The 22,817-nt window shown below is 38.8% G+C and overlaps 1 protein-coding gene across 1 annotated transcript; it reads left to right on the top strand.

Annotated features, from left to right (window-relative positions):
• On the top strand, window positions 1-22,617 carry ALX1 (ALX homeobox 1). Its single transcript, XM_073331207.1, has 4 exons — window positions 1-281; window positions 3,326-3,630; window positions 7,667-7,795; window positions 22,062-22,617. The coding sequence occupies exons 1-4, from the start codon at window positions 50-52 to the stop codon at window positions 22,380-22,382; spliced, it is 987 nt and encodes a 328-aa protein (XP_073187308.1). The 5' UTR covers window positions 1-49; the 3' UTR covers window positions 22,383-22,617.
• The last annotated feature ends 200 nt before the right edge of the window (window positions 22,618-22,817 follow it).

Raw genomic sequence — 22,817 nt, 5'->3', positions numbered from 1 at the left:
GCTCACAGGCCAGCCTCTGTCTAGGGAAGAGGCTTCCAAGCAGCTTTAGATGATTATGGATTTTCTGAGCGAGAAGTTTGCCCTGAAGAGCCAGCCGAGTAAGAACAGTGACTTTTACATGGGAGCAGGAGGCACTTTGGAGCACGTTATGGAAACTTTGGACAATGAGTCCTTTTACAGCAAAACTTCAGCCAGCAAATGCGTGCAGGCCTTCAACCCTCTGCAAAGGGCTGAGCATCATGTGAGGCTCGAGAGGACCTCGCCCTGCCAGGACAATAATGGTGAGTCTCCCCGTAGGATTATTTGGCACTATTCTTAGCCCGCAGAGCAGGGGGATCGGCGCGTCTCCCCTCCCAGGTTCGCTCCTTGTATCCGAGGACAATAGAGGAAGCTTTAACTGGTGCACTTAGCCACTAAAGTGCGGTGGATCCGGAGCACGTTCCGGTGGAGGGTCGGTCGCCCGCTTTTAAAGTGATCTTTTAAGTAAAGATAGTAGAGAGCCCCCTTCGTTGGGCTTCAGGCTCCCTTTCCGGCATGCTCAGCTTTCTCTTGGGGTTCTACCGCCCCATAGTTTAAATGTTTCCGGAAGACACAGCCTAAATTCAAAACATTCAACTAGAATCCCAATCCGAATTGCAGTAAACAGCGCCGACTTTCCCCTTCCTTCCCCCATTCAGACAGTTGCATAGAACCCCCTGACGGATTTCTAGCCAAAACCCAGTCCAGCCAAACCTAGAAGTTGAACAGTTTTAAACAGTTCTCTTCGTTACAGGATGCAGCTAAATTCGCAGATTTTATCATAGAAAATATCTGTATGGTGATTGATATGTAATGTGTACAGTGCACACAGATTAATTCTCTCTTATGTATAATTCAAGAGAGAATGTAATGATCATATATAGCTGCCTGCTATATAGGCTGGCACTGCGTAGGTTTGTACGGTCAGTCCATCTTTTAGCTTAAAGCATGTCTGGTCATTCTGCCTTTTAGATTAGACAATCTAATGCACAAAAGAGACGACATAGCTAAACTTGCAATAACATCTGGTGCAGAGTCCAGAAGCATTCTTAACCTAGCAACAAATGCTCAAGTGACTCAGATCTATACAGTCTGTTACACTGACTTTTAATATCCAAAAAAGACCCACTACAGATTTCAAGCTACTACAGGGACGCTTCTTAGTGGTACTGTCTGAAAAGTATTCAGCTCCGAGTACAAAAGCCCTGCAAAGTCAAAGTGTTATCAAAACAAACCATCTATCTTTTCTATCTTGTAACCGACCGAATACAAAGCCAATCATTTCATTTCAAGATAGTTAAAGCACTTTTGCAATTCCAAGAGGATTTTTGTGTCTCCTTTGTACATAGTACATAACCTGCAAGCGCGGGTTCTTTTAAAACAACAAAACAATACATGTGAGATATTTATAACAAACCCATTTATTTTAACGAGGTTTCAAATCTGCCAGACACCTTACTGCAAATGTTAAGTACCAAAATGATTAAAGTATATGTACTTTTATAATATTTTATTCAGGCTGTGGAAATAATTATTTCACTTCCCAAACATTACATAAAATGTATTTGGGTTGCAGTTAATTATTATGTTCTATGTAATATTTTTATTGTGAACATTTTCAATGTTTTATTTCAGACTGGTCATTTAAAATATATACCATTTGTACTTTATTTCAAAAGCTGAAACTGAATAACATTTTTCACATTTCTTTCAAATAATTATTTGGGCTAATACTACTTTAGGGCAACTCACTTATAACTGTAATGTTTATATTGCAGATCATAAATTATAACACATTTTTTGATCATTCTGACTAAATAAATTAATTTCTGTAATCTAGGCAAAAGAAAACATGGTACACTTTATTTTTATTTTTTAATGAACAGTTTACAATTTTGACATTTTAATTCAATATTTTCTCTCTATGTAGTTCAGCGTTTATAAAAATAATACTAAAAGAAAAAAAGCTTGGTCTAGTAGAAAGTTCCTAGGTATGGCTACAAATCAGCTAAGTACAATACTAGGATTAATAATATATCAAGTTTGCTGTACTTCGTATAGGTATTGAAAGATTTTTGAGACAATTCTTTTTATGTGAGAAATCTTAAAGGGACCAATGGCAATCTTTTGCTCTTAAAAGTATCAAGAACAAGTGCGGCTTAGGAAAGCTACAGCATATTGATTTACTGAGTGTGATTGTTTTTAATTAGCTTGCTTAATTTATGTTTAGTGTTTTATGGCATTATTAATCTGTGTATTGGAGTCGGATATCTAAAAAATTATGTTTGGTTAAAATCACCCTGAATGAACAGAGAGGCATCAATGGTTCTGAATGAAATTATGGAGCATGGCAGAGAACCTCAAAACAAGCTCCAAATCATATGCCTGATGCCATCCTTTATAAAGTTTTACTGCAGTAGATGTTTCAATTTTCCCTCCTGTCTGTGAGAGCAAAAAAAGGATCTTTCAACTCTCATAACATGTTGTATGAGTTATCCATGCAATGTGACATGTTTAGCAAAAATATCAAATGTTTTTTACTTCTTATGTAGAAACTAAAGAAAATTATTTTAATATTTATTGCTGTTATTTAGTGTTTACCTAAAGATAAATAGTTCCTGACATACTAATACAAAATATATGAAATAATTTCTTTTAATTTATTAACATTTTGCAGAACCCCTCTATATTTTGTAATCATAACAACCTTAATTGGAAACAATTCCACTTCACAAATCCAAGAGTATTTAAAAATCTGTTGGGTTTGTGCACAATGTCATATTTTAGTTTTACTCAATTGGGTGGTTCTTGATTAGTTAATTTACAAATATTTAATTTATTCTATATAATTATTTTGATTTTTTTAATAGAAATATGTTGGGGTTAGTTTAACTGCCATCTTAGTTTAAAATCACATTTTTCAGCAGCTTTTGTGCCATTTATTTTAAGTAAAAATCTAGTTCACACTAGAATTCTGTGGCTATGCAACTCTATTTTAATCGGATTTCATATACTGCCTATTATGTATTTTATTTGCAACATATAAGAAATAGGTAATTTACTTATGCAGAATTCTTTATCTTCACACCAAAAGAGTTCAAAGAATATTTTTACATAACATATCTTTGTGAAAATTCTATAGGTATCAATAATAGCATCACATTTGTTTTTAAAAATTACAGGATTTCTTGCCAATTGTATCACATTCCAACACATCATTGCATATAATCAACTTCCGTATGAAAGTTTTCTAAAAATCCTCAGATCTAAAAGACCTTTTAACTGCTTATTTCCCCCCTGTGTACAGTGAACTATGGGATTACTAAAGTAGAAGGACAGCCTCTTCACACAGAGCTGAATAGGCCCATGGACAATTGCAACAGTCTTAGGATGTCTCCAGTGAAAGGGATGCAGGAGAAGGGAGAACTGGATGAACTGGGAGATAAGTGTGACAGCAATGTCTCCAGCAGTAAGAAGAGGAGACACAGAACTACCTTTACCAGTTTACAGCTGGAGGAACTGGAGAAAGTGTTCCAGAAAACACATTATCCTGATGTATATGTAAGAGAACAGCTAGCTCTGAGAACAGAGCTCACTGAGGCCAGAGTCCAGGTAGGTAACTAATTTAGACATTACACAGGATGATTTAAACATTCTGGAAACTGATCAACAGCACATTAGGCCTTGTACAAAAGCCCGTAATTTTGTGTATCAAACAGAATATGTTTTGTCATGTTTTTCTATAAAGAGGAGCCAGGTCAGTACATAGGGAAAATAACTTGTTAATATTTAAGTTTCACTGTCTGGGAAACTTGCATATAGGAGGAAAAATAGAAAGAAATATGGAGTTTTGATCTCTGATAACCTTGCTTCTCTGTCAAAATTTCAGGTAGCACATGAATCTGGTATTAGTATGTAAAAGTTCCCAACAGTGTATACAAAAGGTATAATAATTTGGCAGTATCATCATACCAAATTGGACTGCAGTGGACTCTAACTCTATTATTGAACACAGATTACAGATTTAAAGTAATCAAATTCCTTATATTTTTTTTTCAAAGAGTAAACACTGAAACAATATATATAGACAGTAAGGTCTTGGTCCATTAATATCACTGGGAGTTGAGGCTGCTCAATACCTTTCAGGATTGAGACCTAGTTTCTTTCACTTATTGCATGATCTATTTTCAAGATTATTTTAATTTCTTGGGTACATTTACTGTTGAACAGGTAATTAGCTAGCATTACATGTATATATCTTAGTCACACACATAACTGATTTAATACATCTGTATAATATCTGTATGTGTACATGTACAATGATGAAAAAAGGTGTTAAATATGCAGAAAGGCTGACAAAACATCTGAGATCTTTTGAATTTTACTTTCAAAGGATGGGTTTAACAGTCAAATATATACAGTGGTTGCATTTTAAAAGTTCATTCTGTTTTTAGAGATCTTACTGGTTTCATTGATATTCCCTGGTTGTTGTTTTTTTTACAATTTAGGGAATATCAGGCCTGTTGAATCTCCCAGAACAGGAGTAACTTTTTTGAGTTTAACCACTTGACGTGTTAACAACTTCACAACCTGTCATTTATAAAGAAATAAAAGCTAATTCACATGCACATGACTGAAAATTAAACAAAGATCACTTTTATAAACTATTTAAATTACTTAACTTTTATAAAATAAATGGCCTTTGCCTGTCTGTATTCAACTGAGTGGCATAAGCATTGTCGTCATCTGAAAACGGGGTCCAGATATTCGCTCCATTTGCACCCACGCAATGTCACTGAAGTGAAGAGAATTTAGCCCAGTGACTTTTAACTCTTTAATAAACCCTGGAGAATCAGTCTTCTTTTTAAATTTAGAGAGCTTTTTGTGTGTGACTTCTGGTCACAGATCTCTGCAACAGATCTCTGCTTAGATTTCAAACAAACACATATATGCCATTAAGACCACTGTGGCTTTATATTATTTCAGTTACATAATTGTGGGGCCACTGAGCCTCTTCACAGAATAAAGTTCTCCTTAGTGTGAATTCGGATGGAATAATAGGGTCCGAATTGATAGTTTCAGGTTGGGAAATTGTTTTTTTCACAGGTTTTTTTCACATATTGTTTTCACAGTTACATAAGCATCTTGAATTAAAAGTAGGACAACTGAAGAATTAAAAGCACAAAGCACAGTATATCTGAATAATAGGCTGACAATATTTGTTTTCTATTTTGTTTACAAATAATTTCCCCTCACTTAGAAAATGACCAATATCTGCATTTCTGAGAAGCTAAATAAGAAAGGAATATGAAAAGAAAATGTGATCATGTTGATCCTGAGTAGCAACAGTATTCCATCATGGGATTAAGCAATTTAAAAGGCCTTGCATCATTAGGGGCAAGCATCTGGCAATGTAAGGATAACAAGCAGCAGTTTTGCATTACTTTGTGTAGGCAAATGGTTACTTTATCTTTGCCAAGAGTCAGTTTCTAGTAAAGTGATGTAAACAGAAACATTTTGGGGGATTGTCAAAGAAAAAAAAGTGTGCTTTTTTTTCTATTTAGTTACTATAAATTCAAACAAATTGTTTTATTTACTTTAGCGGAATGATCAGCTGGATACGCTACCCACATTTCCCTTCACCGCCATTTCATCAAGATCCAGTTTAATTTGTGTCCTGCGTACATGCAGAGAGAGCCAACCTGAACCTAATTTATCTAAGTTGTTCTCTTTCCTGCTGCATGTCAGTGCAGTAATTGGCACCCATTTTAAGGAGATTGTCAAGGTCTTTTTTCAATGAAAGAGCCTCATTACTAAATTCCCTTTGCATGTTCCTGGTGCCTCCTGTGGAGACAGCAGGAAAAAAAATACTATATATATATATATATTTTGCTGAGCCCCAGGCATGATAGATAATACAAATTTACCAATAAGGTTCATAGAGAATATGCTCAACAGATATTCTGTGCCTTGTTTTGATTTCTGGGTACATTTTTCAAAACTGCCATAATAAATTTGCAGTATGTCGTTAGAAATTAAACTGACCGATAATATGCCCCTGCTGCTCGGACAATATCAAGGGAGTGTTAGAGTCCTGGAGAACCATGGCAAAAATCCCTAAGAGTTAAAAGCACTAAAACCAACTAGAAACTTTTTCAAGTAACTCTCATTTTGATGTTACATTTTAATGACAGATGAGTCTTTACATTATTTCCTCATCATGAGACTTTCTGCACAGCCTAAAGAGAGCTACATGCCCTATTCTAGAGTCTAATACCATATAACTTTATTTTAAATATTTAAAATAATCCAGTAAAATGAAGCATCCCTCAGTATATGGGCAGGTACCATCTTTTTGTTCTCTGTTTGTACAGTGCGTAGCACAATGAGGTCATTGTCTGTGACTGGGGAATCTCAGTACAATGAGTAATATTAGTTTTACTAACATGGTAACTTTATTAACAAGTATCAAAATGAATTTACCCATAGCAGAACAATAAGGGCTTGACTGGGCAACCCTTACTTCTGTTGATGAACACTTTCACATGAACAGTCCCTTTGATTCTGTGGGATGACTTTCATGAGCAAGTGTTCACCATCATGAGTCTGGATTGCACAACAGAACCCTCAGTATAGTAGTTTTGGTTCAACTTGTAGCAGGCTACAAAGGAGGCATATAAATTCTTCTAGGCATTTCAAACTAAACTTCCATAATAGAGTGAAGCTTTAACTTTACATCACAAGGTGGAGCCCCATCTTTAGATGCCAGTAACAAGTTACAACATGGTGGACTCATGTTAGTCTCTTAGACAATACTGTGCTGAGTACAATAGAAATACTCGGAGAGTTAGATACATTAATGCCTTAATAACTAAGGGCCCAATCCAAGGGCCATTTAAGTTAATCTTTCTATTGACTTCAGTGGGCATTAGATCAGACCCTAAGTGAACCTAGAAATGAAATTCCTTTCCTTCCCAGACCTCCAGTGTTCCAAACAGGACCCATCTCCCAGTACAAATAATATTTCTTTTAATTGAGCTGTTTCATGCATGCTGCCAAGACCATCCACTGGATCCTATCATAAAGAACAACCTTTGTCCCATAACTATGTATTGTTTCCCAGCCTTAACTAGTTGTGTCCCTTCCTTCAAGATCCTCTCCATTATACAGTAGAGCTCACAGATGCTGTTAGACAGCTTCCCCCACCATTTTCTTATTGCTCCAGCAAAGTTTATATACCACCTCTTAACATAAACAGTTTAGCCAATCATAACAATCTATTGACTGTATGAAATTAATAATAAGAGAAAGGACTTTTTAGGTGTGACTTCCTGCTACCTGAGTGGGCTGCCCAAAAGAATTGGGATATAGACCATCATGTTACCTTATGTGCTGATCATTCTCTGTCTCTTTCCTTCAGTCAGTAGGGGAAAAATAGATTTCTTGTAAACACACCTCAAAGAGCCAGAATTCACTTCAATAGACCTTATATCAAAAGGGTCTGGGGTGAGAGGGGGCAGTGAGCTTCCTCTTTTCAATGAGAGAAGTCGCCTTTCAGAGAAACATGGCAATTTTGGAAGTTGCCTTCCAGTTTCAGGAAAGGCTTTTCAATAGCTTCTTGTGATTGTTATTTACTTTCATGGTGTAGGTTTGGTTCCAAAATCGAAGAGCCAAATGGAGAAAAAGAGAACGCTATGGCCAGATCCAGCAAGCTAAAAGCCATTTTGCTGCCACCTATGATATATCTGTTCTACCGCGGACTGACAGCTACCCACAGGTACAGTAAACAACACCTTTGTTCCCCACTCATGCCAATGCTTACATGTAAAGGTGCTCAAAAGATAGTACAATTGTAGCATAATTAAAATACTCAATCATCATTACCCTTCACTAAGACATTCGAGTCCACGTTGATTTTATTTCTGACTCTACTGATTTGATTTTCTTTTAACATTCTTCATTTTAAATATCATTTCTGTATGACTTCATACATGCAAAGACCTAGAAACAAAATAGCCAGCAAGACCACTACATTTGCACTGTGATTCCTGCACTCTTTCACTTTTCAGTTTCTTTACCTTTGTTAACTAGTCAAATAAATATAACACTGTATATAGCATAATAAGACAATCTCTTTTGGACGTTGTTCGGTGAGCCTTAACCCTTCTTGAGCAAGATTGCCATGAAACCATCAGTCTCAGCCAAGACATCTGTTTTCTTTTACTTTGTCGTCCCCCTTTCCCCCCCCCCAAACCAGTTACTGTATATTTTCATTTCCCCGGACCGTACTTTGTTTTTTATGCTGTTTATAAATGCCAAAAAACATTGTAACTAGCAGAGCTGCCATTATGACCAACACCTCAACTGTTTATACCGAATAATTAGCTTTCACAATACATTTACAACTTTTCTTTTTTACATGAGAAAAGGCTTTTTATAAGATGTTGCATTTCTATTATGGCTGATTTTCCACAAGTTATGGAGGCTGAATTGTTTCTTAAATGGTGGGCAATAACTTTGGTTTGTGCATCTTTCTTTTTTTTTCCTGCATGTATATGATACATAGGGTGTATGCACATGAACCCGTGGATGAAATCCTAGTCATACTTAGATATCAATGGGTGTTGGGCCACTGTATTTAATAGGGCCAAGATTTCACTTCTTATATATATGCATACAAACATCCTTACATATACTATAAACATACAAACACCCCTACACATTGTATACTATATATTCATTAAAAAAGAACATCAAACAGCATTAATGATGAAGTCAGGAAATTCAGAATTGCAGTTGTCCCTCTGTTTTGTTAACAGGAGACCTTTCGTTACATGATCACTAGGCAGTTTGGCCCTGAATCTGTAGCCATTTAAGCGTGTGCATTAGTGTATGCTCGCATGAGCAGTCCCACTGTAGTCAGTGAGACTACTCACAAGCACACAGTTTATGATTAAGTAATTTCAGGGTCAGACTGGGGGGAAGCAGAGGAGGGGGAAAAGATGATCAAACCCTTCTCACCTGTTATAGACTCCCTCCATTTATTTCTCTTCTCTTTCCCTCTCATACTGTTCCCGTCCTCCTTGCTGTTTATCCCTTGTCCCATTCCTCTGTTTGCTCTTTGCCCCCTTTCTTCTGGGCTCGGGACACCTCTATTTGTACTTACTCCTCTTCATGTCTCCCTCCTAATTTCCACTTCACAATATTTAAAAAAAAAAAAAAAAAAAAAAGCTTTTCTGGACATCCTGAGCCACACCTGCCCCCTTCCCTCAATGTCAACATGTTCTTGTGCTACCAGGACTGCTGAATCTCTGTCAGCTCATCAGTTCACACTGACTTAGACAGACCTGCATGCATTTATGTTAGGAAATGGGTCTTCCAGAGCATGAGCATTATTTCGTAGTACAGTAGCATAAAAAGGCCCCAGCTGACATCAGGGCCCCAGTATATTAGAATGTGAGGCGTTGTGTATATACACGTGTGAGATAGTTCTTGCCCCTAAGAGTTTACAGTCTAAGTAGACAAGAGGGACAATGAGTGAGGAGGGGAAACTGAAGCACAGAGATGTGAAGCGATTTGCCCAAGATCACACAGGAGGTGAGTGGCAAGGCTGGGATTAGCATCCATATCTTCAGAACCTCAGTCCCGTGCCCTATCCTCTACACCATGTCAGCTCCCTAAAGCACAGTTTCTTTCAGCACAATTTCATTTGCAATCTTTCCTGACCAGCAGACTTCCATTAATACCAGACCCCAGAACTATGCATACACCTCTCTGGGATGCTCAGTAAGCATCTTAAAATGTGTGTGCAAAAGGTGTAGATTTTAAAAATAACCACAGTTTGGTTATTTAAAATATTGTTAAATATAGATAACGTTATTCCACATTATGTGATAATTGTTTGCCAGTTATTGCTAGTATTTAAGTGAAGCTCTTTTGAGTTGTAGGAGAATGCCAAAAGAAAAACCCGAAGCCAGTGAAAATGTCTGTTGTATACTTTCTTACTGGTCCAAAATGACTGACCTGTTTATTTTTTTTAATGAATCTTGTGAAAAATTCTTTCCCAGGCTTAGGTCATGTCTGCCAAGTTTCAGCCTGGAGGAAATTTTTATCACTGGGTTGAGTTATAAACTCCTAAAAATAGAGGTTTATATTAGAAATCCTGATAGCAGAACATTAAGTCAGTATTGCTACCTTACTGCTATATGTATTCTTTGCATACATACTGTCAAGGTTCCTCCCCCACTCTGAACTCTAGGGTACAGATGTGGGGACCTGCATGAAAAACCTCCTAAGCTTATCTTCACCAGCTTAGGTCAAAACTTCCCCAAGGTACAAAATATTCCCCCCGTTGTCCTTGGACTGGCCGCTACCACCACCAAACTAATACTGGTTACTGGGGAAGAGATGTTTGGATGCGTCCTTCCCCCCAAAATACTTCCCAAAACCTTGCACCCCACTTCCTGGACAAGGTTTGGTAAAAAGCCTCACCAATTTGCCTAGGTGACTACAGACCCAGACCCTTGGATCTTAAGAACAATGAACAATCCTCCCAACACTTGCACCCCCCCTTTCCTGGGAAATGTTGGATAAAAAGCCTCACCAATTTGCATAGGTGACCACAGACCCAAACCCTTGGATCTGAGAACAATGAAAAAGCATTCAGTTTCTTACAAGAAGACTTTTAATAAAAATAGAAGTAAATAGAAATAAAGAAATCCCCCCTGTAAAATCAGGATGGTAGATATCTTACAGGGTAATTAGATTCAAAAACATAGAGAACCCCTCTAGGCAAAACCTTAAGTTACAAAAAAGATACACAGACAGAAATAGTTATTCTATTCAGCACAATTCTTTTCTCAGCCATTTAAAGAAATCATAATCTAACACGTACCTAGCTAGATTACTTACTAAAAGTTCTAAGACTCCATTCCTGGTCTATCCCCGGTAAAGACCAGCATATAGACAGACACAGACCCTTTGTTTCTCTCCCTCCTCCCAGCTTTTGAAAGTATCTTGTCTCCTCATTGGTCATTTTGGTCAGGTGCCAGCGAGGTTACCTTTAGCTTCTTAACCCTTTACAGGTGAGAGGAGATTTCCCCTTGCCAGGAAGGATTTCAAAGGGGTTTACCCTTCCCTTTATATTTATGACACATACATATACACATCCACTCATAAGCACACCCACATATATATGTATATGGAATAAGGCCTGCCTACAAGAGAAAGCTGTATAGGTCTGATTTTAAACTGATTTTTAAACTCAGATGGGCTCTCTTGTTTAGGTTTAAAAGTGGTAGTTTTCAGTTTATCTTTAACAGTCTCCTAATCAGCTTAAACTGGCTGAAATAAGACTGGTTTAAACTGAAATATGAGAGTCCCCACAGTTTCTGCACTGGTTTAACTAAGTCTGTGTCTACGCTACAGTCTATGTTGGCAAACTGATATCACTTGGGGGTGTGAATACGCCATCCCCCAACTGACATAAATTATACCAGCATAAGTGTTTGTGTGCACAGCGCTATGTCGGTGGGAGAGCTTGTCCTGTCTTATGCTGCTTGTGGGTTTTTATGCTGACAGGACAGCTCTCTTCTGTGTCCTGTTGGCATAGACAATCTTCACCAGACGCGCTACGGCAGCACAGCTGTGCCTCTGTGGCGCTGCAATGCTGTGTGAATAGACATGACCTAAGTCAATTTAAAATTGCTCCTTTAGTTAAACTGGTGCAATGTGCTCATGTAGACAAGGCCTGAGGCTGTGGCCTGGTCTACACCTAAAACTTAGGTTGATTTAACTACGTTGCTCTGGGCTGTGAAAAATTTTGCGCCTTGAGCGTTGTAGTTAGGTTGATGTAATCCCTCATGTAGACGTGGCTAGGTTGCCAGAAGACTCCTTCTGTTGAACTAGCTACTGCCTCTCGAAGAGGAGGATTACCTACAGCAATGGAAAAAATCCTTCCGTTGATGGAGGAAGCATCCACACTATAGGCTATGGAAGCACAACTGTGCTACTGTGGGGGCTGTAGTGTAGACTTGGCCTATGAAACCTTTCTACCAGAAGACATAATAGCCACTGGAATCATTACATTCAAACCTTTTCATTTGGCTTCTTTCCCTTCATAAGTGCTTCAATTGTTGCATTCAAACCTTTCCATTTGGCTTCTTTCCCTTCCTAAGTGCTTCAATCATTGCATTCAAACCTTTTCATTGGCTTCTTTCACTTCATAAGTGCTTCACACACACACAACACGTACAACATGCCGTATAAACTACCCAAGCTATTTCTTCCACAGATAAGGAGGAAAGAGAGAAATTGCTATTGTTATCTCTATTTTTAAATGGTTGGGAGACATTCCGGCACTATGGTGACGGAGTTATATTAGTGGTTAGACAGACATAATATGCAAGAGAGATATACGCTGCTGTTATGTTAGAGATTGGTCAGGATTTAAATTTGTGATCTGCTTGCCTGCCCTTGATACTGTCAATAAGGCCTGGTCTACACTAGAAAATTAAGTCGGCATAACTACCACACCCCTGATTGGCGTAGCTAAGCTAAACTAAGTTCCTGTGTAAACTGCACTAGGTTGACAGAAAAATTCTTCTGTTAACCTAACTAATGCCTCTCAGGGAGATGGATGACCTAAGCCCATGGGAAAACCCCTCCCATTGGCGTAGGTAGTGTCTACACTGAAGCGCTATGGTGGCGCAGCTGGAGCAATGCAGTGTGCCACTGAAGCATTAAGTGTAGACAAGATCTAAATTACATTAATGTAATTGAGTAGAGGCTGCAATCACAGTGCCATTCAGTAGAGTGAGTACCATTATTACAGCAATCCTAGTGGTACCACAACTGGAACAATAAATAATGATACAAAGTAAACCGATCAGCCATTTCATTTTCCCTAAATGAACCCTCTCAAGCACTGTTATTCTGACACTGACATCTCTAAAGATCAAGGCATGCTCTGCCATGCATGCAGATAAGCCGGTTGTCTTGGGAGTGGGGGGAACACAGATAATTAGATTGGGTGATAAAGTTGTGAAATCCTTACTTACATTGATGGGCATTTACCAACCTTTGATTTTGCCTGTGAAAAGTACATGGGGACTGGGGAGGAAGGAATATAGGGACACTGAGGCAGTCTGTTGCACTGATTGCTGTGTGGCATGAGGATCAGCAGGTGATGTGGTTCTTTGCTCTGCATTATATGATTTGCAGCCTGCATATCTCTGATCTGAACTCATCTATGGGTTCTATTCCAAACACACACATCCCACCTGAATTCCAGCAAAGAAAGATACTTAATAGCATGCTGCTGGAGCAAAACAGAGGGTGTGGAGACCCCCTGATTTGCTTTTCAACTGCCTGCCTTACCCCAACCTCACAGTAACAGTATGATGTTTTTGATGCATCCGGAGCCTTGTGTGAACTATGTAAAGTATTTCTTCCTAAGTGAATAAAGAATCTTTTCAGCCCAACCATGCTAGTAAGTTACTCTCCTTAATCTTTAACATAGTAATAGACAATGTACTTTTGATATTTTTATAAACCATAATTATTTGTTCTGTCTAATTCAGTCTAATCTATTTTGCAGTATGTTGACTGTTGACACAAGTTGTGGTGCAAAATGATTGCTCTGCAGGTTGAAAAAATATCTGGAAGTCCCAATGCCATTCAAATTCTTCTCTTGTGTCTGCACACACAGATCTCCCATTGACTGTAATGGGAGCAACCAGCATACAGGTGTGGGCACTTAAAGTAGCATTTGGGACACAACTCCTTGCCGTTCAGCTGTTTTTCAGGCTTGTTGTCAAGCATGTTGTATGACAAAATAGTCATGGAAAAATTAAGGTAAAATAGTAAAAAGTAGAGTTTGTTGAATTTTTCCAAAAAGTAGATGTTATAATTACCTCCCCCAACACCCTGCAAATCATCAGGTTTTTTAAAGTCAGCTGTAGGATGAGTTGAAATTTTCCAAATTTTGAATTTTTGAAAATTTTGTTTTTGTGTTGAAAATTTGATTTTTGATGGAAAAACCAATGCATATGTTGTTTTATGATCTGCTCTAGTTGCAGCTTTTGGCCTCATTAGCGGATTAACTTATTCAGCACATTAGGGCTCAGATCATTTGTAAGAGTGTAATAAAAATATACCATAGGCTAGAGTCTGAGAGGCTAAAAGTGCTGTCCCTTGTGTTGAAAAAGTGACCTCAGTAACAGTCTGAAACTGGAAATGATGGTACAGATTGTGCCTTTAAGGCACAGCTCTGTGATAGGGAGAAGAGGATGGAGTCAGTCCTTGGAAACATCGTGCTAGAGGCAGGAAGAATAACTTCAGGGCTCTGAGGGTGCACAGCCCTGCTACCCCATGTCCAGAATACAGCATGTGTTTTCCACCCCGCTACATTGAGCCAGTTTTGGAGGGTGGTGTGAAGTGGGAGACATTGCTCCATGTCCTTTGGCAAGGCTAGTGCCACAGTCTGTGTTAAACTTCAATGGTCTTTGTGCTCAGGTACTAGGTTATAAATGGACCAAGTCTGGGACAAGGTTGCATCTTCTTATTCCCCATGAAGGGTTACAGTCTGACTCTCAATCCCACATTATTCATGTTCAGTACTGAAGCTAGTAGTTTTACACTGTATACCTTAAATATGATCCATATGTATTATCTCTATAAACGCAAGAAGGCCAATAAATAAATAATTGTATTCAATCACATCCTTTAAAAACACAGAGAGTGTGAGAGGGATATCTTCCCCCCCCAACCAATCTCTCTCACTACCACACTCCTACTTCCCTATTTGTTTGTTCTTTGCGGTTGCTGCACTGTTACCTCTGCTGGATTCTTGTTGCTTTTTCTAAGCTGACTTCCCTTTTGTCACAGAGACTCTGGGGTTCCTTTTCTCCGGAGCCACAGAATCTCCTTTGAAATGCAGCTGGAGTTGGAAATGGAGGCATGTCTGAGGCACTGGCTGCACTTGATTTTCAGGGAAATTCCAACCCACTGCAAGTGGGAATCCCAAAAGGAGAGCTGGGGCTTCGAAAGAAGTAAGAAGCTGTGGGGGTGCAAAAGAGAGAACATGGGGAGAGTAGATGGCAACCTCTTAAAAATAGAGATGGGAAGAAGTACAAGGGCTCATCCCCTACGTTGGGCTGGCAAACACACTCAGACAGACTAAGCAAGGTGATGTGTACTTATTTATCCTATGACTACCTAGTCAGCAATGGAAAACCTTAAGGTCACATATTCTATTTAGCAACTCAAGGGTGTAAGCAATTATATAAATATGCACATGCTGTTTATTAAGCCTGTGAATCATAATTCCAATTCCATTCTAATGGATAACTCCCATTAACCATAATCGGAGTTATTGGCTCAAATTAAATCCCTCATGTGGTCTGTATTATACACCACTTTATATGACTTTAACTATAGGCTAAATATAACTGGCAGATAACCACAGTAGCTGACTAACAGTGACTTATTTCGTGCTAATTCTGTTGCCCACTGCCGATTAGAATCACAGAATATTAGGGTTGGAAGAGACTTCAGGAGGTCATCTAGTCCAATCCCCTGCTCAAAGCAGGACCAACCCCAACTAAAGCATCTCAGCCAAGGCTTTGTCAAGCCAGGCCTTAAAAACCTCTAAGGATGGAGATTCCACAACCTCCCTAGGTAACCCATTCCTGTGCTGTTCTAGACAGGGTCATACAACATATGACAATTTTCTTTTCAAGCCCACAAAAGCACCATACTCACTTACCCAATTAGTACTTCAAAATACTTGGTTCTTGGTGTCTAAACATTTCCTCTCTCATTATTTACTGGATCCTTAGTTCCTTAAACTTTTGGGGTGAAAGTGAACCTAGAGTTTAGTTACAAGAGATTAATCAATGGTGTGAGGTGGGATTTTCCCCTTTAATAGTGCTCTCCAAGGGTATGAAATATAGATTTGACCATATCATAGCAGTGAATCATGCCTTTCTTTTCACTCTTTGGCTCAGAGAGTTATGTGGGTTATAGTACATCTGAGATGTACACTGTACAAGAAATAAAGCATGATGATCATCATGATGAACACTGGGCCAATTTAGTCTGGCCAAGCTGTGGTAGACACAGGACCAAGGGATGGGAAGTTGCCTTTCTGCTCCTTAATCCTGGGCCTAAGCAGGGACTGAACTGACCTGTGGTGTAGTTTAGAGCAGCAAGAGCTGTTGTAAATTAACCTGGCTAAACCAGTTCAATAGGAACTTTTTGCCAGCCTGGGATTGCCAGGGTGCAGTGGCAGTCCAGGAATATCATCTCTACCGGGGAGAAGGACAGGGAGAGTAGGTGGTATAGAGCTAACAACCCTGACTTTTTGCCAAATGGGCATTCCCTGTACATCAGGGGAATCCCCCACTATCCTGCATCATTCAGCAGCACAAAAGTAACAGACCCAGTGGCTAGGATCCGGCTTATTACTATATTATTATTGTTTATTAATTAGCATCTCAGTGATCCATTGTGCTAGGCACTGAAAAAAACCCAACACATTAGTAAGAGACAAAGACCTTCTTCCCCATAGACCTTACAGTCTGAATAGACCAGACAGGGAAAGTGTAGTAGATTTTAAAGATGAGCGATTCAGCTACAAGGTGTTGATTTATCCAAGGTTTATTATACAACAAGATCTGTGACTTGAACCCAAAGAAGTATGGAATTTTTACATGGAAAGACAATCAGAATACTGATTACTTTAGTTAACTTCATACTTCAATTCTGTCAGGCAGAAAGTCTGTTCTAAGGAAGTGACATCATAACCACGAGGACAACTCGACTTTCCTAGTGATGTTGATGTCACAGCCATGAAATCTGATTCTTTTTTTCTAGCTGACAGTGTATAAATATATATAAAACATGGTAGGTAAATATATTCAAGAGTTCTGGTGATTTCATGGTAACCACAAGAGCAAATCTGAAGCTGTCTGTGATGTTAACAGAAACCAGAGATGTACAGTATGTATAGCCTTATTCACAGCCTCCCTGAATTGCCTTTTATATAGTACATAGATCACACAAGATTTTAAGAGGAAAAATATTTTCTTTAAATTCATGTGCACAATGTCCCCTTTCCCTCCTGTCTACATCTGCTATGTACACTATAGAAAAAGCACTGATCATTTCTATTTATTGTAAAGAATTGCTATGTTTATATTTAATTCTGGGATATATTTTGCACTTAGAATTTCACTTTGAGACAGTTATGGAATAACTTTTTGCTAAATAGTGGAGCTCTGATATCAAAAATGATTCACACACTTAAAATGAAGGTGGAATAATTTTCATTTCCAATAATAAAGGAACAGAAAAAAGACCTGGGGAATAGGATGATAAAGCAAACATGATACATACACTTGAAAAGTGTAGCTGCCTCAGGAGACAAGCTGTAAGCATCTTCCAGGATCTTGTTAGGCTTTTCAAATTCAAGCTACTAGTTAAGATTCCTTCCTCCAATGAAGGAATCTGTGGGACCACTTTGTAATCTTTAAGAATCAATCATTTGTTCATTTTTTTGACATGGCATAGATCTATTTCAGCATTATGGGCTGATTTCTTCCCTCACTTACACCTGTACAACCTCAAATTGAAAGGGGTGTGTTTAGGATAAAAATATCATGAAAACTTGTGGTACTATATTTATAGTATGACAAACACAGAGGTAGCAGAAATCTCACAAGTACTGATCTTGTGATACTTCCAGACCACACAGGTTTATAGGAACATCTAAACTTAACCTTTGAAGCTTCTGAAGTCCACCCATCATCACAGTAGTAGACATACCATTGGACAAGGTCCCACTTGTCTGTTTTGCCCATTTAAAACAGTTTTCAGGCAAAATTATTATAGTAATCAGACCTCGGCAGCCCATGGAATTGCAGAATTTGCCCTGATTTTTGTTAAAGATTTTGTTGTTTCGTTGTTTTGTTAAAGAACATTGGGCAAGACAGATAAAATGGGATTTTGTTTAATGTATGTCAACTATGGGAGTAATGGAGAAATTTCAAAAGGTTCCAAGATTCAGATTGGATACTTATGGGCTGGAAATATCACATAATCATCTTTCTTGTGAAATCCTCTACATTTGAATATCATTCAAACTGGAAATACAGTACTGCAAGAATAGCTTCATAAGACTGTAGTTTTGGGGATCATGCACTATCTCTAAGAGCTTTCAGAAGTATAATGGCTTATGTTTGGAACAGCCACCATACTTGTTCTGCTTGCAGGTAGACTATAAAATTCCACACAGAGCATTAGTATATAATTAGTTTTCTGTCTCCATTGTAGGCACAGTGAGACAGATCCTCAGCTAGCATAAACTGGCAAAGCTTTGAATGGAGCTATGCTAATTTACACTAGCAGTGGATCTGGCCCATGAGTGCTGTGTCTAATGACACTTAGGTCATTGGTTGTCATAGAGCCTGAGCATATGAGAAGCTGAACACCATGAGCACCTTGGAGGATTGGGCCCCCCCAGAAGGAATGGGGAATGATTAATTACTGTCAGTAAGTTATTGTCTAACCAGGAGTTTGTAAGGCAGATTTGTTTCTGTGGAATGTGAATGATCATAAAGAAGGCCAGAGTTAGCACAAGCTCTAGAAAGACAAAACTGTTTGTTGGATGGATAACATAGGCTTGAAAGGGAGGCTATGGAATCCCTGTTACTGAAGGTTTTTAAGAACAGGTTGGACAAACACCTGTCAGGAATGGCTGAGGTTTAAATGGTCCTAATGACTCAGTGCAGGATTAGGTGACCTCTTGAGGTGCCTTCCAGCCTTACATTTATATGAAGAAAATCCAGGAAGCTCAAATCCCCTGAGACTCCTTGGTGGTTATTAGGCATCCAAATCTGTAAAAGCCTTAGCAGGTTTGTTGGTACCTCCAGTCTCTATGAGTTTTAAAAGGCTCTAAGGGACTTCACAAATCCTGTAAACCTTAAGGCTCATTGGGGCCCTTTCCAACCTTCACCCTCCTCTAGAGTTATTGGAGGCAGTATTCAACCCTCCATCCCTACAGGCCTCATGAGGTTTGTTGATGGTCTCTTCCTCCTCAACCCCACACCCTGCAAGGCTTTGTATCCACACCAGGGCCTGCATTTTGCAGGCCTTAGGATCCTCAGGGACCCCTATCTCTTGAGCCTTAAGAAGGATACTCATGACCCTCTCTATGAACCTTAGGAATAACTAGTGGGCAGCCTCCTCCTATAAGCCTTAGTAGACTTGGCACTGACCCACACATGACATAGCAGGTTCCTTAGCTCCTGGATAGCTGAAATTGGCTTCCCTGATTTCTGAGGAGCAAAATTAGGCTTTTCAGCCTATGACAAGTTAAAACAGGCTCAAACTGGTCCTTTGGGGAATCAGAAGCCGCATGTAGGGATGGGGTGGGCCTCCTATGGGCCTGATGTTTCTGTGAGGTTGGGATCCTCCAAAAGCAGGAAGTGGATGGGGACTGACAAGCCTCCTAAGGGTCACTGGGTCTCTTTCCTCCTGTCAATCTCAGGAGACCCACAGGAAGGAGGAATTATCCCTGCTATCCCCTCCCTCCTGCCCCCAACACTTTGCTCTCTCCATCTCATGTCCTCCCCCCCATCTCTCCCAGCAGACCACCTGAGATATGTAGGAGCAGATCTTTAGGAGGGGTGTGTATGTGTGTGTGTGAGAGAGAGAGATTAGGGAGAGCAGGAGCCTCAGGATGGGTGTGATTTATTTGACCCCTGTTTGCCAAGTGTTCTGCAAGACACCCAGGAAGAAACATTTTCCCATGGCTGCCTCTTTCTACTCCTAGCACTGTCTCTGGAGCTGCCAAGGATACAAAATGAGTTTGTCAGCTCCCGAAGACCCATGCTAACAATATTATTTAAAATATTAACTTTTATAATATGAGTTTAATTACCTCATGTTTATATCTGCACATTAGATCTCAACTAGACGAGTTTAGTAAACCATAATTTATCTCTGTCCTTCTGGTTGGTGGTTTGTGTGTGTGTGTTTGCTATGAAGGAGTAGAGAAAAAAAGCATCAGAAACATTTTTTAACTTGGGAGTGCCACTTTTTTTTTGTGTGGGGTGTCATAATTCATTAACCCCTTTTCCAACTGATGGCAAATTTGACAGGAAAAAATGGGGGCAAAATTGGGTTTATAATGGGAATTCAATTGTGACCTATGGAGCAATTTGTGACACTCCAAAATAGCACGATAAGTGTGTAAAGCACTTAACAGGCACATAAAAAGATACAGGCCCTATCCCAATTTGTTTGCAATCTAAAGTCAGCATGAAAATGTAACAAACACATTTTTTAAGGTGTGGGGAAAACCACAGAAAATGAAAAGAGCATGATATAGTTCTTGGCAGAGCAGTTTCGCCACCGTGAATGAGAGGGGAAAGTTGTCTTTATCATGGATTTATTGTTTTTTCAGTAAAGTTTGAAACAGGACTACATTAACTCTCACTAGGGAACTTTTAGTGTGTATCAGCAGGGTCCACATTGAGCCTGTTAGTGCATGACATGCTAGTGTGGACTAAAATGTACACCCCTCTGCTGTGGACTAAAGCTCTGTGTAGACAAGCCCTAACTGTATAAGGAGAGACTTGTATGAAGAAAGGGGGATTGTAAGATCAAGTCAGCCATTCATGCATAAGGTGGCCGCATGATGGGAGGTGCCAAGTAGAGAATGGGAGAAGACAAAGAAGGAGAGTTGGATGTGAGTCTTGGTTGGAGCAAAGTGCACAGATAGGGGAGTAAAAATATACACAATCTGAGATGGAGGCAGAAGTTGTGCTGAGCCTTGAAAATCCTTGTAAACCGCCATCTAACAAATAACAAATATATGAAAAATATAGATTCATAAATTATATAAAAATAGACACCGAAGACAGGAGAAACCAGTGGTACTTGATATTTAAAAAATTAGGCTTTAGGTGACTGCCAAACAAAAAAGGCATAATACAGCAAACCCTACACACGCGGTTACTCCAGATCCGTAGCAGACATTGCCTGTAACCACAAAGTTTGTCTCCTAGTCTGTCATGCAAGGTTTTCCAACAAAAATGCCACGCTGCATAGCCAGTTAAGGCAGAGAACTGGAAAAAAGGTTCATGGGTGTAATTTTGTTTTAAAACATCATGAAAAAGGCAGTTTTAACTAAAAACCATCTTTGAAACCACTTTAGAAAAGAGCCATGAATGTGTTATGACTCATGTCTGTATCTTCTGGATTCATTTGTTTTAAAGTAACTGACTATACAAAGCTATCCAAGATGCTGAAATTTCATATTTTATAGTCAAGCATTAGTAGCTTGAGAAAATTATCCGTTCAGTTCAAAGTTTGGTATTTTTACCTTCAAATACTCACTTAAAAACTCTCCTTTGCCATGATGCATATGCAAAACATTGCAACATTAGGTGACTGGTGTGCTGAGACCACTACGTACCATGATGATCAATATTGCCTCATTGTTTCCTTGTACTCCCTCATCTGTCTGTATCCATCTGTTGTTACTTCTCTTATACTTAAATTGTAAGCTCTTTGAGCTTTGTGTTCTGTGACTAGCAGCATGGGGTCCCGTCTACAGAAATACAAATAAGTAATAATAATAAAACAAAGTGCAAATTTTCAACTATCAAAGCTTTTTATAATGACAATGATATTTTCACTTCTACAGCCCCTTTCTTCTGAAATCATTTGGAGGCTTCCACTGACTATAATGGGCATTAGATTGGGTTCTTTATCTCCATGGGAAGATGGCTATATTTAAGTTCAGTGTGCCAAGTGAATAAGTGGCAGAGCAGAGAAAGGGTTCAGCAGTCCTAGCTCCCTGGCATATGATCTAATACATTGCCAATGATGTATCTTCACTATGTTTTTCACTGAAATTGTATAGAACTAGTAGGATAGTTGCTAATATTATACATCAGAATTAGTGAGGGAAACCAAAGAAAGAAGAAAAAAACACGAAAAAAAATCTAAATGTAATGTTATTTTATATGTTCCAGATTCAGAACAATCTGTGGGCAGGAAATGCAGCTAGCAGCTCAATGGTCACTTCCTGCATGCTACCGCGTGACACTTCCTCCTGTATGACACCTTATTCTCACTCACCCCGGACAGATTCTGGCTACACGGGCTTTTCAAACCACCAGAACCAATTCAGCCATGTACCCCTCAACAACTTTTTCACTGACTCTTTACTTTCTGGGGCTACCAACGGACACGCATTTGAAACCAAGCCAGAATTTGAAAGGAGGTCCTCCAGTATTGCCGTTCTACGAATGAAAGCCAAGGAGCACGCTGCGAACATTTCCTGGGCCATGTAATATCATAGTACATGTTCTTTTTTTTTTTTTTAAATAGCAAACTAAAAACATTCTTATTTCCCATATTTAAAGGACACAACAATAAGCTGCTGTGTTTGGAAATGCTAGAGGTCAGGATATACATTGAAGCCTGCTTAAACAAATACCCTATATTATTTAACCATAAAACTTAAGGATAAACCTGAATAGATTTACCAATCTCAACCATCCTTGTTTTTCATTTTTTATGTTTTATTGTACCAGTTGATGAAATACGATTATAAAACCTGCAAAAAGAATAAACCTATTAAACAAATACATTGGCTATATTTTGGTATATGTCAGTGCTACGTACAAAAGGAATTCCTTATTAATGAATAGTTGACAAAGGAGGAAGTCTGGTGAGGAAAACACATTTGTCATATCATGGCTGTGAGGTAAATCTTTAAGCACATT

Source organism: Lepidochelys kempii, chromosome 1, assembly GCF_965140265.1.
Source record: "Lepidochelys kempii isolate rLepKem1 chromosome 1, rLepKem1.hap2, whole genome shotgun sequence".
Taxonomy (NCBI): domain Eukaryota; kingdom Metazoa; phylum Chordata; order Testudines; family Cheloniidae; genus Lepidochelys; species Lepidochelys kempii.
This window is presented reverse-complemented; position numbering and strand designations above follow the sequence as displayed.

Excerpts from the sequence above, each read along its gene's own strand:
- ALX1 (XM_073331207.1), top strand. The coding sequence starts at position 50 with ATGATTATGGATTTTCTGAGCGAGAAGTTTGCCCTGAAGAGCCAGCCG. Across the intron at positions 3,631-7,666 it reads TCACTGAGGCCAGAGTCCAG|GTTTGGTTCCAAAATCGAAG; the intron begins GTAGGTAACTAA and ends TTCATGGTGTAG. Across the intron at positions 7,796-22,061 it reads GGACTGACAGCTACCCACAG|ATTCAGAACAATCTGTGGGC; the intron begins GTACAGTAAACA and ends TATATGTTCCAG.